Here is a 14,837-nt window from a genome sequence, read left to right as displayed (position 1 = left end):
ACAACCAAATACGGAGGATGCGGGAAGGTCAGGGAATGACCACCGCATATTCCCGGAGCAATATGGCCTTAGTTGCTAATGCTCCTAAAAACCAAATAACAATCAATCCAAGAATGCTCTCATAGTTATGGTTACTGGTTTGCTTACTTCCTTCACTGCCTCCCTTAATATAATTGGATAGATCCCATCAAGCCTAGGTGCTATTCTTATGTTTAACTTCAACAATTTCTTTTCCACTTTCCTTTCAGTTATTACAAAATCATTTAGCTCTGTTAAAGTTTGATAAACTTATGGCTTCCCCTTTCCTAAAGAATTCCTCCTGTGTGAATGAAGATGCAAAATACTCATTCAGTTTGTAGGCATCCTGAGCAGGCTCATCAACAGTCGAACCATCGATATCAAATGGACCAATTTGATTCATCCCCTTCCTTCTGTAGTTTACATAAGTAAAGAACTCTTTGCTGTTTTTCTTGGCATCCTTTGCCAAAGATTTCTCATAATCTGCCTTTGCCTGCCTAATGGCCTTTGTGACTTGATTACATACCAGATTATATCTACCATAGGCTTCTTTGTCACTTGTTAATCTATATGTATCCCGTGCATTTTTCTTCTCTGACACATGACTCATTAGTTCATCTGACATCCAAATAGGCCTAAACCATGAACAATATTTCTTAGTTGGTATGAAAAACCTAATAGCTTCTTTGGTTAATTCCTTGAATACTTCCCATTTAGAATTTGCTGATGGTAACATCATCAGTTAGTGGGACCTGTATAAATTCTATACAGGTCCCACTGTATAGAATTTAAAAAAATTTTCTGAGAGAATTTACGAAAGCAAAACCCCTTCCCTTTACTCTTGATGGTAGTTACACCTTAAAATAAGTATGAAATCAGTACACTGTGATCACTGCCACCTAGTGGTTCTTTTTTTTGCAAATTCTTAATGCATGGATAATTACTGCTGATAATCAGATTGAGAGTATTACTCCGTTTTATTGCCTCTCTCTAACATGGCGCCTCTGTAGCCAGGTGGGCAGGAGCAGCAGCGTGTACCACACGCTTCTTGATTAGACTGGGATTCCAGCCCATGACCACTAAATACGGAGGATGCGGAAAGGTCAGGGAATGACCACCGCATATCCCCAGAGAAATATGGCTAATGCTCCTAAAAACCAAATAACAAACAATCTCTCTAATGTACTGCTTTAAAAAAATGCTATCCAATAAATTCACAAAAGCATTGCTAGTCTGTGAGTGACCAACCCACAAGTTAGCATTAGTAGTAGAGGCGTATAATGCAAAAAAGCAAGCTTATGCAGCATCAGCCAAAAAAAACACTTCCATTTCACCCCTCTGCTCGTTTGAAATACCTGTCCAGCTGAGCCTTAAATTTATTTAGGCTATCAACTTCCACAACAAGGGATGGAAGTCTGTTCCACCACCCGCTGGCTAAACGAAAATTTCCGCACATCTATCTTACATCTGTCTTTCCTCAATCTGAATTTATGCCCTCTCAGGTGATTATTCTGAGCAAGATGAAGAATCCCATTAGCATTGAGCATGCGCAAACCATTCCAGGCTTTATACACCTATATCAGATCACCTCGGCAGTGCCTAGTCTCCAGACACTGTAATTTGCAAAACTTAAGCCTTTCTTCTTAAGAGCAACCCTTTGTTCCATTCACTAATCTTGCTTATCTGTACTCGTTCCAGCAACTCTACATCCTTCTTGAAATGAGGCCTCCAGACCTATATACAGTACTCAAGGTGTGGCCTGACCATTGCCTTATACAAGGGAATAATCACCTCCTTATCCCTGCTAGAAAAATTCCTGTATATCATTGACAAGACACCATGAGCTACTCTTGCAGCCCGTCTGCACTGCTCAGAGAACTTCGTATCTGCCTGCACAATTACCCCCAGGTCCTTTTCATTCTCTACCACTGTCAGTGTAGTACCACAGAGTTGATACGTTGCTCTGGGGTTGCTGTTTCCCATATGTAGTACTTTACATTTGTGAATGTTCAACTTCATTTGCCACCTCTCAGCCAATCTGCTCAACCTTTCCAGATCCTGCTGCAGCAGCAGCAGCAGCATAGCATCAATAGGTCCTTAACAACCCTGCCAACCTTTATATCGTCTGCAAACTTGGACATTAAACTTGATATACCATCATCAATATCATTTATAAATACAGAAAACAATAATGGACCCAATACTGAACCCTGAGGGACTCCACTAATAACATTAGTCCACAATGAGCAGTGTCCATTGATTATCACTCTCTGTCTTCTCCCCCCTCAACCATCCGTTTATCCATAGCAGCAATTTGTCTCCAGTGCCACACTGCTCCAATTTTTGCAGCAGTCTTCGGTGTGCAACGGTATCAAAAGCCTTTCTAAGATCCAAATATATAATATCAAAGTTATTCCCTGCATCATAGTATCCGATCAAATTGGTCAGGCAAGACTTTTGACTTTAACTTAAGAAAAAAAATTCTGCTGTGTCCGAGCTATAACTGAAGTCTTGTCTAGATGATCCTGCAGTGCTGCTTTTACCAGTGCCTCCAATAATTTTTCTGGAACAGAAGTTAAACTCACAGGTCTATAATTACTTGTGTCGGCCTTTGATGCTCCTTTGTGTATTGGGGTCACATTTGCACATCTCCAGTCTATGGGTACCTCCCCTGAGTCCAAGGAAGCACTCATAATTATGGCTAAGGGTTTGCTTACCTCCTTTGCTGCCTCCTTTAATATAACTGGATAGATTCCATCCACCCCAGGTGCCTTTCTTGTGTTTATCTTCAACTATTTCTCCTCCACTTTACTCACAGTTATTACATGATTATCTAGCTTACTGCCAGAGTTGAATACACCTCTGGAATTCCTCTCGCTGAATAACTCATGTGTGAATGTCAATGCAAAATATTCATTTAGTTTGTTAGCTACCTGAGCAGGATCGTCAACAGTTGAACCATCGATATCAAGTAGACCAATCTGATTCATCCCCTTCCTTCTAGAGTTTACATAAGTAAAGAACTCTTTCCATCCTTTGCCAAAGATTTCTCGTAATCTGCCTTCGCCTGCCTAACCTCCTTTGTAACTTGGTTACAGATCAGCTTATATCTATCATAGGCTTCTGTGTCACATGTTAATTTATATGTACCCATGCATTTTTATTCTCTGCCATATGTCTCAGTAGTTCATCTGACATCCATTTAGGCCTAAACCTTGAACAATATTTCTTAGTTGGTATGTAAAGCCTAGTAGCTTCCAAGATAAGTTCTTTGAATGCTTCCCATTTTTAATTTGCTGTTGGTAACATCATCAGTTGGTCCCACTATACAGAATTTAAATACTGTCTCAGACCATCGTAGTCGCCTTTATGAAAGCAAAAACCCTTCCCTGTACCCCTGATGGTAGTGACCTCTTTGATTAAATCCCACTTCAGCACACTGTGATCACTGCCACTTAGAGGTTCCTTTATCAGTAGATTCTTAATGCATGAAGAATCACTACTGATAATCAGATGAAGAGTATTATTCCCTCTAGTTGCCTCCTGAACATGCTGATGTAGAAAACAATTATCCAGTAAATCGCACAAATTCCAGTCAATATCTGGGAAATTAAAATCCTCCATTATGAGACTCAGGTTTTCTGGCCCCCTCTATTTCCCTGTACAGTTTCTTATTATAATCATCAGAGTCATTAGTTCTATGGCACACTCCTACTCTCAATTTTTATCTCCGAATGCGTATGTCACACCATACTCACTTGACACTGCACTGTCCAGCGATGTCGACTGGCTTCACTTCCTTGGATCTTATGTGTTTCTTAACTAATAGCATAACCCCTCCTCCCTTCCTATGCTGTCTATCCTTTCTGTACGCGTTGTACTCCCAAAATTCCAGTTCTGCATTCCTTATATCTGTGTGACACCACGTCTTTGATATCCCAACCATATCTGCCTTTGATGTTTTGAGCAATACCTCAAATTCATCAAATTTATTTACAAAACTCCTAGCATTGGTGTACACGCAAGTATACATGCACCTGTTCCTATTCTTAGCTACCCTAACACAACCCATGTGTTTACTTGTACCGCAAAGTCTCCCAGCAGTCTCTGAAATATCCTGTATCTTGTTTTCCAGGCTGCTGCTCATTCCAATAGAAGCAGTGCAAGAATCACTTTCACCTCTGCCAGTGGCTACTGTTAATCTATTAGTCCTTGTATCCCCTGAAGCTAGCAGTTTTCCAACCCACCTAACACTGCCTCGATAGCATCAGCAAAGTTTCTTGCAATTTTTCTATTTAAGTGTATCCTATCCCTGCAGAAGCAGTCTCTCCTGTTAACAAGTACAGACCAGGCTGAAAAAAATTCTACCCCTTGAGTCTTGCACAATCTTTCCAGGGCCGAATTGATCGACAAGGCTCTCATCATATACTCCTTCCTATCATGTCTATGTAGAATTGCAGACACTTTCAAATTCAACCCTAATTCACAGCTTTTTTTCTATAGTGACCTGTACTTGTTAAGTAATTCTGCCTTTCTCCTACTCTTTGTTCTAGTCACTGTCTGGAAAGTTTAAATCCTCCATTACAAGACATTGTGATTTATTGGCCCACTCTCTTTTGCTACAACTGTCCATTGTACTAATCAGTCACAAGGCCTACAACACACTCGTATTCTCATTTGTACTTTATCAGTGCTCATGTCACACCAAACTCTCTCAACATTACTGCATTTGCCACCTATGTCAGCTGGATGCACTGCCTTAGATTTTATGCTTCTTAGCTAAGAGCGTAACCCCTCCCCCCATCCTGTCTGTCCTAATATGTATACCTTGTATTCCCCATATTCAACTTTCACATCACTTATATCTGAGTGACACCACATCTCTAATATCCCAACATTGTCTGCATTTGATGTCTTTTTTTTACTAGAATTTCAAATTCGTCAAATTTATTTACTGTTTCCTATTGGTGTACCTGTTCTTACTCTTTCTGATTCCCCGCACTCCTTGAAATTCTCAGCACTTTGCTTTCAAGGCTGCTGCTTGTTCCAATAGAAGCAGTCCAAGAGTAACCTTCACCTCTGCATGCGGCTATTGTTACAGTTAGTGTGTGTCCTCCCCAAGTTAGCAGTTTTTTGACCTGCTTAACATTGCCCTGATAGCCTCAGCAGATATTCTTGCACCCTTTCTATTTAAGTGGATCCCATTCCTGTAGAAGAAGTCTCTCCTGTTAACGAGCACAGACCACACTGCAAAAGATTATTCCCCATGAGCCGTGCACAATCTCTATCCAAGGCCAAATGGATTGACAAGGCTCTCGTCATATGCCCCTCTTTTCATGGTTGGGCAGAATTGCAGACACTTTCAAATTTAACCATAACCCACAATTTTTTTTAAATTATTTGAAGTATAAGGAGGGCAACTTGTGAAGGATTTCATAATATGAGATGTTACAATAATGATGCCAAAACTTTTGTGTGTGTAAGAAATTCATCTATGTAGTAACGATGCAAATGCAGTAACTAATGTCATAATTTATTTTACCAGATGTGCATAATCCGTTTGTACAATAAGTATGAGTATTCTTTGGGTATACTAAAAGGCTCCACTCCATAATTTTCCACTAACAATCATTTAGTGTCTGTGTGTTAGTCTTAAAAGTAATAATTTGTGAATTTTTTCTTTTAGTACCAGCTGCAACCTGCTAGTTTTTATCAGCCAGCTCACCAAGTTGCTGCTCCCCAGCGTGTTAATATTCCACAACAGCAGACACAGGCCCGAGTAAATGGGGTCACTGCTGTTGCAAGTAATCAGTATGCTGCAGCAGCTGCAGCAGCGGCATCTGCCGCAAGAGCAGCAACAGATCCATTCCAGCATGCCGCTCAGTCACTTTGTGTTTCTTCTATTTTGTGTCCTCCTTATCAAGGTGAGTAATATTTTATCGTATAAAGCCTGGCATTATGAATTGTGTGTAGATACTGCTATCTTTTGCACTTTTAGACACAATCCAGATCATATAGTAACACTGGTATAAATTCCTCTTAAAGATTACATACTGCTAATGCAATAACTAGGAGTTGGGGATGGGGAAAGATCATGATACAAATACATTTCATTTAGGACCCATTGTTGTAGTTTACTGAAACGAATTTATTGTGATCTCCGGCTATGTGGTGCTGTCTATTTACCAGAAACTGTAGAGGAAAAGGATGATTTCAAATGATTTATCACAATCATTTGAAGTTTTGTCCTGAACATATAAATAAAGGAATGGAGGTATGAATGTTCCAAAACACTACTAAATAAAATTGATATTGTTGCATGTTTCAAAAAAATGCAATCTCAAAATGAAGGAGCTTGCATTGCCTTTTCTTGCATTCTTCCTTTCTTATTCCTTTCTGAAATTGAGCACATTGTAGGCTATCTATTCCATATGATATGAAATTAGTTATTCACTAGGGCTTGTTCAGTAAAAGTATTGGAATACTGGAGAAATGAGGTCAATATGGCAATACTGGAAAATTAAGTCACAGAAAGTGACTTCATTTTTCAGTCGTACACAGCAGCAACAGATCGATTCCAGCATGCAACTCAGTCACAAAGTAGAAGAAACATATAGTTTCTTCTACTTTGTGTCCTCCTCTTCAAGGTGAGCATGATTTTATATGATGAAGCCTGAAATTCGGTACATCCTGAATTGGGATTGCAAACTGCTGTATTTTGCATTTTTAAACACAATCCAAAGTCTAAAATAACACTGGTATGAATTTCTCTTAAAGATTATAGATTGCTGATGCAAAAGCTAGCACTGGGGAGTTGGAGACGGGTGGATCACAATGCATATACATTTCATTTAGGACTCAGTATAATATACTGAAACAAACATATCATGATCACCTGTTCTGTGGTGCTGTCCTGTTACTATAAACTGTAATGAAATTTGCACTGGGGCAAGTTCACTCAAAGAAAGATGATTATACTATGATCACTCTTTTCAAATTTTTATGAAATAGAAGGATTGGGCGAAGAAATACTTATTTTTGTTTAGCCATATAAAAGCACAATCAGTTATAGCATATCTTTTTAAAGTTCTTTGCAAGTTTGTTGTTATTTAGTCTTCTGTTAATTATTTTATTTATTTATTTTTTCCCCAGAAGACAACAAATATACTTCTTTTATTTGTGGGTTTGATGTATTATTTTTGATATGCTGGTAAATGTACAACCTCTGAATATAAGTACATACACCTAGGAAATGCCGTGAACTACAAGCACTGAAATGCCATGCTTTTTTTCAATGTCAGTGCCTTGCGGTTTCTGATTAGATTTCATTCCAGCACACGAATTCCTTCTCTGTTCTATTTAATGATTTTCTAGCCTTTATCCTTTTGCATTTTACTTCACAAATCTAGCAACTTTTGAAGGTGCTAGCTGCATAGAAAACAAGATCATCTCAGCAAGCTTTGATGTACTTTCCTAAGTGCTTCAGAAAATTATTTCTTTCAGTCTCAGTGCAAGGTAGTGTATGTTAAGCAGATTTGTGGTCCTGCTTATTTTTTCCATTCACGTACATATTTTATAAAGTTTAATAATTTATGAAATGTCTGAGGTATTGCACATTTAGGTGAAAGAATTTTATACTAAATGTTATTGATAATCAGTTAGTAATAATATTTAATACATGCTTTTTTTAATTATTAAAGTTAATTAATAATGACATTAATAACTTTAAAGTTATTAATAACATTCAGAACATGCTTTTTTAATAATTAAAAAGCAAAGAAGGAAATTTCAAAATGCCTGTATGCTCAAAGGTGTTATGGTAATATTATTGGTGTAAGATTTGTGTAAAAGAGAAAATTGCATATATAATTTGTGACACGTGAACTCCCAATTTATTCATTTATTAGTAAGAGTATTATTAATACCCTTTATTAATTAATTATCATTAAAAGTATTAATACCCTTGTTCGAGAATAAATAAGGGAATCTGTGTATCATGTATTATATATGCAGGTTTCTTGATTTTAAAAGAGTTCTGTTTTGCTTCATAACAACACATGTGAAGCAGACAACATGTTTTCCACTGCTCTTAATTTCCTTCTTTTGGTTCCATTGTATTTTGTAGTAGAACTTGAAAATTATTCTCCAAAATCTGAATTAAGTTTTGGCATGGATTTTGTAGGTCTGAATTCTCCTGCTAAGCATGTTGTACCTGTAGTGGCACAAGCTGCCCAACCTCAGACGTTACAGATTCAGCCATCTCTTCTTACACAGGTAATTTCACATTACGATTTTTGTATATGGACTACTTTTTGGGTTGTTTTTAATTCTTAAATACTAATCTTTATTATTAATTATTTTATTGCAGGGAAATTCATAAAATTTTCTACTTTTAAGTATTAATTGAAATTACAGGAATATTAATAGGAAAAAGAAATTCCCATAAAACTATGTAACTTTCTTCATGACATTGAGTGAAACATATACTGCTTGTCCACAATAATTATTTGCCATTTGTTATTAAAATGAGATATAATGGACAAAATTAGCAGCACTGTTCTCCTTGAAATAGGAATTTTGACTGATTAGCTGGGTTGAAATTTAAGATTTCACTAGTAATGGAATGTTTTGCAAATGGTTGACTGATCAGTTATGGCCTAATGGAATGAAAGTAGCATTTAAAAATTTAACACTTTTTATTTCTTTCATATCAGCACACTTTACTATGATATTTCACTATTGTCATCCCTTATTTATGGAAGATCATATCTTGAGTTTACAAGAGTATGGTAATACTTATTATGGCATCATTATTGCTTTCCAGTTTCATACTTCTCGAGTAATTTTTGAAATTGGAGTTTTTTTTTTTTTTTTTATCTTCAAGAGTGTTAAAGCTGGAAAATGAGTGTGCGGGAAGGTTTTTTTTTTTTTTTTTTTTTTTTATGTGAACACCAAACACGAGAGGTATTAGAACCTATAGTACTTAGTACCGTGCTTGGGTTGGAGGTTCAGAAGACGAAAGAAGATATTTGTTGACATTGGACTTGAACTTCTGTAGATTGAAGGAAGGTTGTTCCAGAAAACGGCAGTTGAATGAATAAATGAGGAAGATGAAAAGTTGGTTCTGTGGGTTTGAAGTTGGACAGTAAATGGATGTTGGCTGGTGGTGGCACGTGTTCGGACTGTTTTGAAAGAGAGAGCGGGAATTATACAAGCCAATTCAGAAGAACAGTGCCCATGGAAGTATCTGTAGAAGAGGCATGCAGCAGGAACAGTACGTCTATGAGAAAGCGAGTGGAGAGACTCTGTTAGAGATGAATCATTAATTAACCTAACTGCCCTCTTCTGAATGGAATCTAGAAGCCTGAGAGAGGTTTTGGGGGCAAAGCCCCCAGTTGTGGGAACAATATTCCATGGCAGGGCAGATTTGCGATTTATACAGAGTGAGCAGCTGTTTGGAAGAAAAGTAATGCCGAGAGCGAAAGAGAAAACCAAGTTTTTTAGATGCAGAGGAAGCAATATTTGTAATGTGCTTGTGCCAAGAGAGAGATTAGAAGTCAGGGTAATCCCCAAAAGAGATATATCATTTTGTCTAGAAATCGGAGTGTCACTAAAGATAAGCATTGGAGCAGAAGAATCCTTTTTGCGAGATATAAGACAAGACTGAGTTTTAGAAGGTTTGAAATAAACTAAGTTGTCTTTGCCCCACTGGAGAATTACCTGAAAATTGGCATTTAAGGAATTGGTAGCAAATTTTCGAAAAATTGAAGCTGATTGAGCAGGACAATGTTTAATATACAAGAGGAAAAGAGTGGGGGAAAGAACCGAACCTTGGGGGACACAGACATTAGTGGAGAAGTTAGAAGACAGAGAGCCATCTACCATCACCCTCAGTGAGCGATCAGAGAGAAAACTGGATAACCAATTACTAAAAACAGTTGGCAAACCATAAGATGGAAGCTTGTTTAGAAGACCTTTATGCCAAACACGATCAAAAGCCTTTGAGATGTCAAGAGCAACTACTTGTGTTTCACCGAACATTTCCATTGAATTAGTCCAGAAATGGGTAACATAAGCCAGAATATCACCAGTGGATCAACAATGACGGAATGCATACTGGCGATCGTTGATCAGACGGAAGGTTTCAAGGTAGTTTAAGAGTTGGCAGTTAATTGATTTCTCCATTACTTTAGAAAGAGTAGCAGTAATTGCAATGGGACGATAATTGGATGGGAGGGATTTGTCACCCTTTTTTAGGAACTGGCTGGATATGAGCAAATTTCCAAGCAGAAGGAAAAACACCTTTGGAATAAGAAAGTGAAAAAAGGCGGCAAAGAATAAGAGTAAGTTCAGGAGCACAGGTTTTGAGAACAAGTGGAGAAATACCATTGGTACCTGGAGCTTTCTTAGCATCAAGATTCATCAAAATCCTTCTGATATCCTTTTGACGGAAGACCACAGGAGGTATTGAATGGAGCGTGTTGGGAATGGTGGGAGGTGTTTTACCAAGATCATTAATACATGAGCTGGAAGAAAAATGGGATGCTAGCAGGTCAGCTTTATCCTTGGCTGAAGTGACAACAGAACCATCTGATTTGGACAGAGGTGGGAGCAGAGATGGGCAAAAGTTGCGGCCAATATTTGGCAAGAGACCAGAATGCTCGGCTACCATTAGGGCAAGAAGCAAGTTTTCTACTCTTAGCCTGTTCAAACTCTAGTTTGGACTGATTAATAACTGCTTTACAATTGTTGTGAGCTTTGGTGTAGGCAGAAAGTGAAACTGAAGAATTAGAAACAAGCCAATTACGATATGCAACATTCTTCTCTTGAACAGCCTTAGCACATTTATTGGAAAACCAAGGTTGGTTTTTTGGTAGATAAAGGATGAGATTTTAAAGTGGAGTGTGGGATGAAGGATTCCATTCCTGCAAGAATAATTTCACTGACACGATCTGAGCAAACGTTGACATCAGAAGTTTTGAAACAGTAATCCGACCAAGGAAAAGAAGAAGAGAAGTCTCGCAGGTCATCCCATTTTGCATTCTTGTAATGCCAAACAACACGAGGTTGGGAATAGCCACGAGATAAAGGTTCCATTGGAGAAGAGACAATCACCAAGTTGTCATCTGAAGTATCTAAAGGACCTCGCACTTCGACCGTGTACCTAGAAGGGTTGTTTGTGAGAAAAAGATCAAGCGTATTGGCTGTATGATTAGGATTGTCCGGTATTCTTGTAGGTAAATGAGCAATCTGTGCTCTCGTCCTGCTGGATCGGTGTGACTAGAAAACGGAAGCCAGCTGGAGTTGTGAACATTAAAATCACCAAGGAAAATTACCTCACTGTTAGGAAAGTTGGATCGGAGAAAGTCAAGTTGCAAAGAGAGGAAGTCAAAGAGCTCCAAGTGATTAGTGGTGTTGGAAGAACGGTAGATACAACAGATGAATTTGACACAATGAGGTAGAGAGATTTTAAGCCCGAGAAGATCAAAGAGAGGAGATTCCAAATTGCCAAGTCTCTGACAGGGAATATCAGAACGGACATATGCAGAAGTACCACCTTTGAGGCGAAAGGAATCATACAGCGTATAATTTGGGCATCTGAGATGAGCAGTAGTTGAATCAACCGATAACTGTGATTCTGTCAGAAAAAGTACACGGGGTTTGGCAGACTGCAAGTGGAAATGGACATCGTTGAGATTAGAATTGAGACCACGTATATTTGTGAAATGAATTAGGAAGTGTTATGTGTAGCTTGTGAGTTTATGCATCATCTTGAAAATAGAACTTATTTGTTAAGCAATCCATGTTTTTTTTTTTTTTTTTTTTTCATGTTACATTATATTTTCAGGTTGTATTAAATCTCTAGAATTATGCCCTTCTATGACAGTGTCATATTCTGTTTCCTGATTATTTACATTTCAAGGAAATATGCCCTGATATCAGAGGGCATTGGCCAACTTTTTTTTTTTTTTTTTTGTAAAGTGCTAAATAACGTAAACTTGATTATTGTCAGATGGGTGCGTGATTGTCTTTGAGCACTTGATTCTTTCTCATCTGTGATCAACATTCTCCAGTTTCAGAACTCACCTTGATAGAAAATTTCTGATGCTTAGAATTTTGCCTCTTTTCATTTGATGTGCCTAGTGTATTAGCTATCCATCTAATAGTGACTCTATAGTGTGAAAGTGCAATTTTATGTGTTAAATTACTATTTTTGAGTAGAGTAAGTTGAGTGTTATCCTCTTCTTGCATTATCTTCAGTGCTACCACTGTCTCTTGCATGCTTAAATTATGTAAACCAGTTCTTTATATTAGAATATGAAGCAACATTTCCTCACCATATTTTCTTGAATGTCTTTTTTGAATTATATGCAGATATTTTTCAGTTTTATCCACTTTACTTTATTTGCATACTTACTAGTTCTTCCAGTTTAGTTGTACATTTGCTGATAATTATTCGAATTCTCCCCCCTCCAATTATGAATTTACTGAATTTAATGATATGTCCTTGAAAGCCAACATTAGGTCGCTCTTGTGTGTTCACTTCTGATTTGTAGTGTCATGTGGTGTCTATATAAATTTTTAGTCATTTACCCAGGAATAAAATGCAATTGACATGTGAAGAAAGGATTATTTATTTTTCATTTATGTCTTATACCCAATTATTCCAAATCACAGGAAAGAATAAAAATGAAACACAGTATCATGCATAAAGGTTAATAGAACTAATAATTTGAAGGAATTTTTAAGCTAAATTAAAAACCATGCATAAAGCAGAGAAGAAATAACTAGAAGGAAGCTCCAAAAGAGAAAAACAAAAGGACAGTTGAGGTAAGTCTTGTTTACCAACATAAATTATCAACTGTGATATAAGTTTACAAAAAAAAGACAGAATAGTAAATTTCTAAGAAAAAATGATAATCTGTGAAGTTTCTTAAGTTAGTCATAAACACTGGAAGTAGCAAAGACTGGAATAGTCAGGGTATAGTCAACTTGCACTGATTTGAACAACAACTGAATTAGTTGTTATTCAGCAACAGTATCATCACATGTAATGAAATCACATGAAATGTGGCAGAAAATTACTGTATAAGCTCTAACACATAATATCAAACAAAGGATGAAGAAGATTAAATATTAAATAAAAATTTCAGAAAACAGGGAACAAGAAGTATTACCACTGGTGCAGGGAGAAAGACAGGTTACAGCAGGATGCACTTTAAGTTCAAATAATGATGAGCACAACCACTAAAAAATAACTGCATGGCGAAGAATGGCTTAAACCCTCAGAATAAACTACAAATGCTGTATATTAGAGTCAGGAGTAAGATCTATCTGGTATGCTTTCTGTTGCTGACCAAATAGGAAATGAAGCTTAGAGTCTGCCACAGAGGTTCCCAAACTTTCTCGGCTCGCGGCGTCCTTAGTGTCCCAGTAACTTTTTCACGGCACCGCCATAGGCCAAAAGAAATACTTAACACAGTGGTTTTTGACCTTTTAATATATACCTATATAATAATTTTATTCTTTATATAGAGTTACTAAATAAAGATCAATTATAGATCACCACAAAATTAAAAAGATATGGTACAATGGAAACCGAACACCTTTTTATAATGAAATAAATGTATAAATTTAAAAAAAATAATAATAATAAATTTAAGTATTTAAACTGAAATTACACGGCACCCTGGTTGAAAAAACTACTGGTCTACCATGACGGTAAGTTGCCCTTGTGGGTAGCACAGCTGGTAGAATCGAGAATGACCATCATCTCCACATCAGGGGAGAAAGCCAGGGTTTGAATTCCATCAATGATACGAGGAAATTTTATGGATCTTTTTTACAATATGGCCGAGTTAGTCGGTCTCAGGCAAATGCAGCATGTTTTTTCCTCCTGAAAACTTGGGTTTTTTTGTTCAACAAACAGCAATTCGACCATGAAACATATGCAATTTAGACATACTACATATGGTGCAATATGGCTTAAATTGCTGATGCACCTAAAACCCTACAAAAACTTAACAAAGACGGTAGATCCCTCAGCATCAACTTATGACATCAGTAATACAAATTTTAAGGAAGTAAAATAAAGTTTACCTATATATAAAGTATGCAGAATTAGTGGAAGAAAAAGAAAACCTCCAAAAAGCTAGCTAGATGGTATGTATCTTTATAGGATTAAAATTTTCACAAAATGAAGCAAATTTCAAAATAAGCACAAATTTCATAAGTGACACTTCCTTTTGGAACTTTCCTTTTTTCTAGTAAAAATGGTAGAAAAATATAAAAATCAACAACTGAAATGATTAAATAATCATCATTAAATATTGACTTTTTTTTCACTATTTTCTAATGATTAAAAGTAAATGTGATTCAAAAAGTTCTTAATTGATGTAGATGCACTCTTCAACAATCCTGAAAATTTATCTGTGGGAATTACTATTTAATGGATCAATCCTTGTGTAATGTACTAACAATAGTCCCCCCCTCACATACATCAATGAGCCAAAACATTATGACCATCTACTTAATATGATGTTGGTCCTCCATGTGTAGCCAAAACAGCTCGTACCCGGCGAGGCATGGACGCTACAAGATTTCTAAATATGTCTTGTGGTATCTGTGCCAACATGTAGCCAGCAGATCCTTTAACTCCTGTAAGGTCCGTTGTTAAGATACTGCTGATCGGAGTTGCTGTTCCAACACAAACCACGGATGCTCAATGGGTTTGATGTCTGGGAAATTTGGAGGCCAGGGCAATACTTAAAATTCTTCCTCCTGTTCTGTGAACCAGTCTCGAACAATCCAGGCAGTAT

At 37.1% G+C, this 14,837-nt stretch overlaps 1 protein-coding gene across 4 annotated transcripts in view; it reads left to right on the top strand.

Annotated features, from left to right (window-relative positions):
• LOC150077290 (uncharacterized) overlaps window positions 1-14,837 on the top strand; it is a 427,304-nt gene that overhangs the window by 204,363 nt on the left and 208,104 nt on the right. For all 4 annotated transcript variants that reach the window (XM_090386488.1, XM_090386489.1, XM_090386485.1 and 1 more), the window contains 2 exons: window positions 5,705-5,942; window positions 8,201-8,292. In XM_090386488.1, the coding sequence (XP_090242614.1) occupies window positions 5,705-5,942; window positions 8,201-8,292 (330 nt within the window). The remainder of the gene's footprint in view (window positions 1-5,704; window positions 5,943-8,200; window positions 8,293-14,837) is intronic.

The sequence above is a fragment of the Mastigoproctus giganteus genome, chromosome 12 (genome assembly GCF_048544385.1).
Source record: "Mastigoproctus giganteus isolate SK-2022 chromosome 12, ASM4854438v1, whole genome shotgun sequence".
Lineage (NCBI taxonomy): Eukaryota > Metazoa > Arthropoda > Arachnida > Uropygi > Thelyphonidae > Mastigoproctus > Mastigoproctus giganteus.
This window is presented reverse-complemented; position numbering and strand designations above follow the sequence as displayed.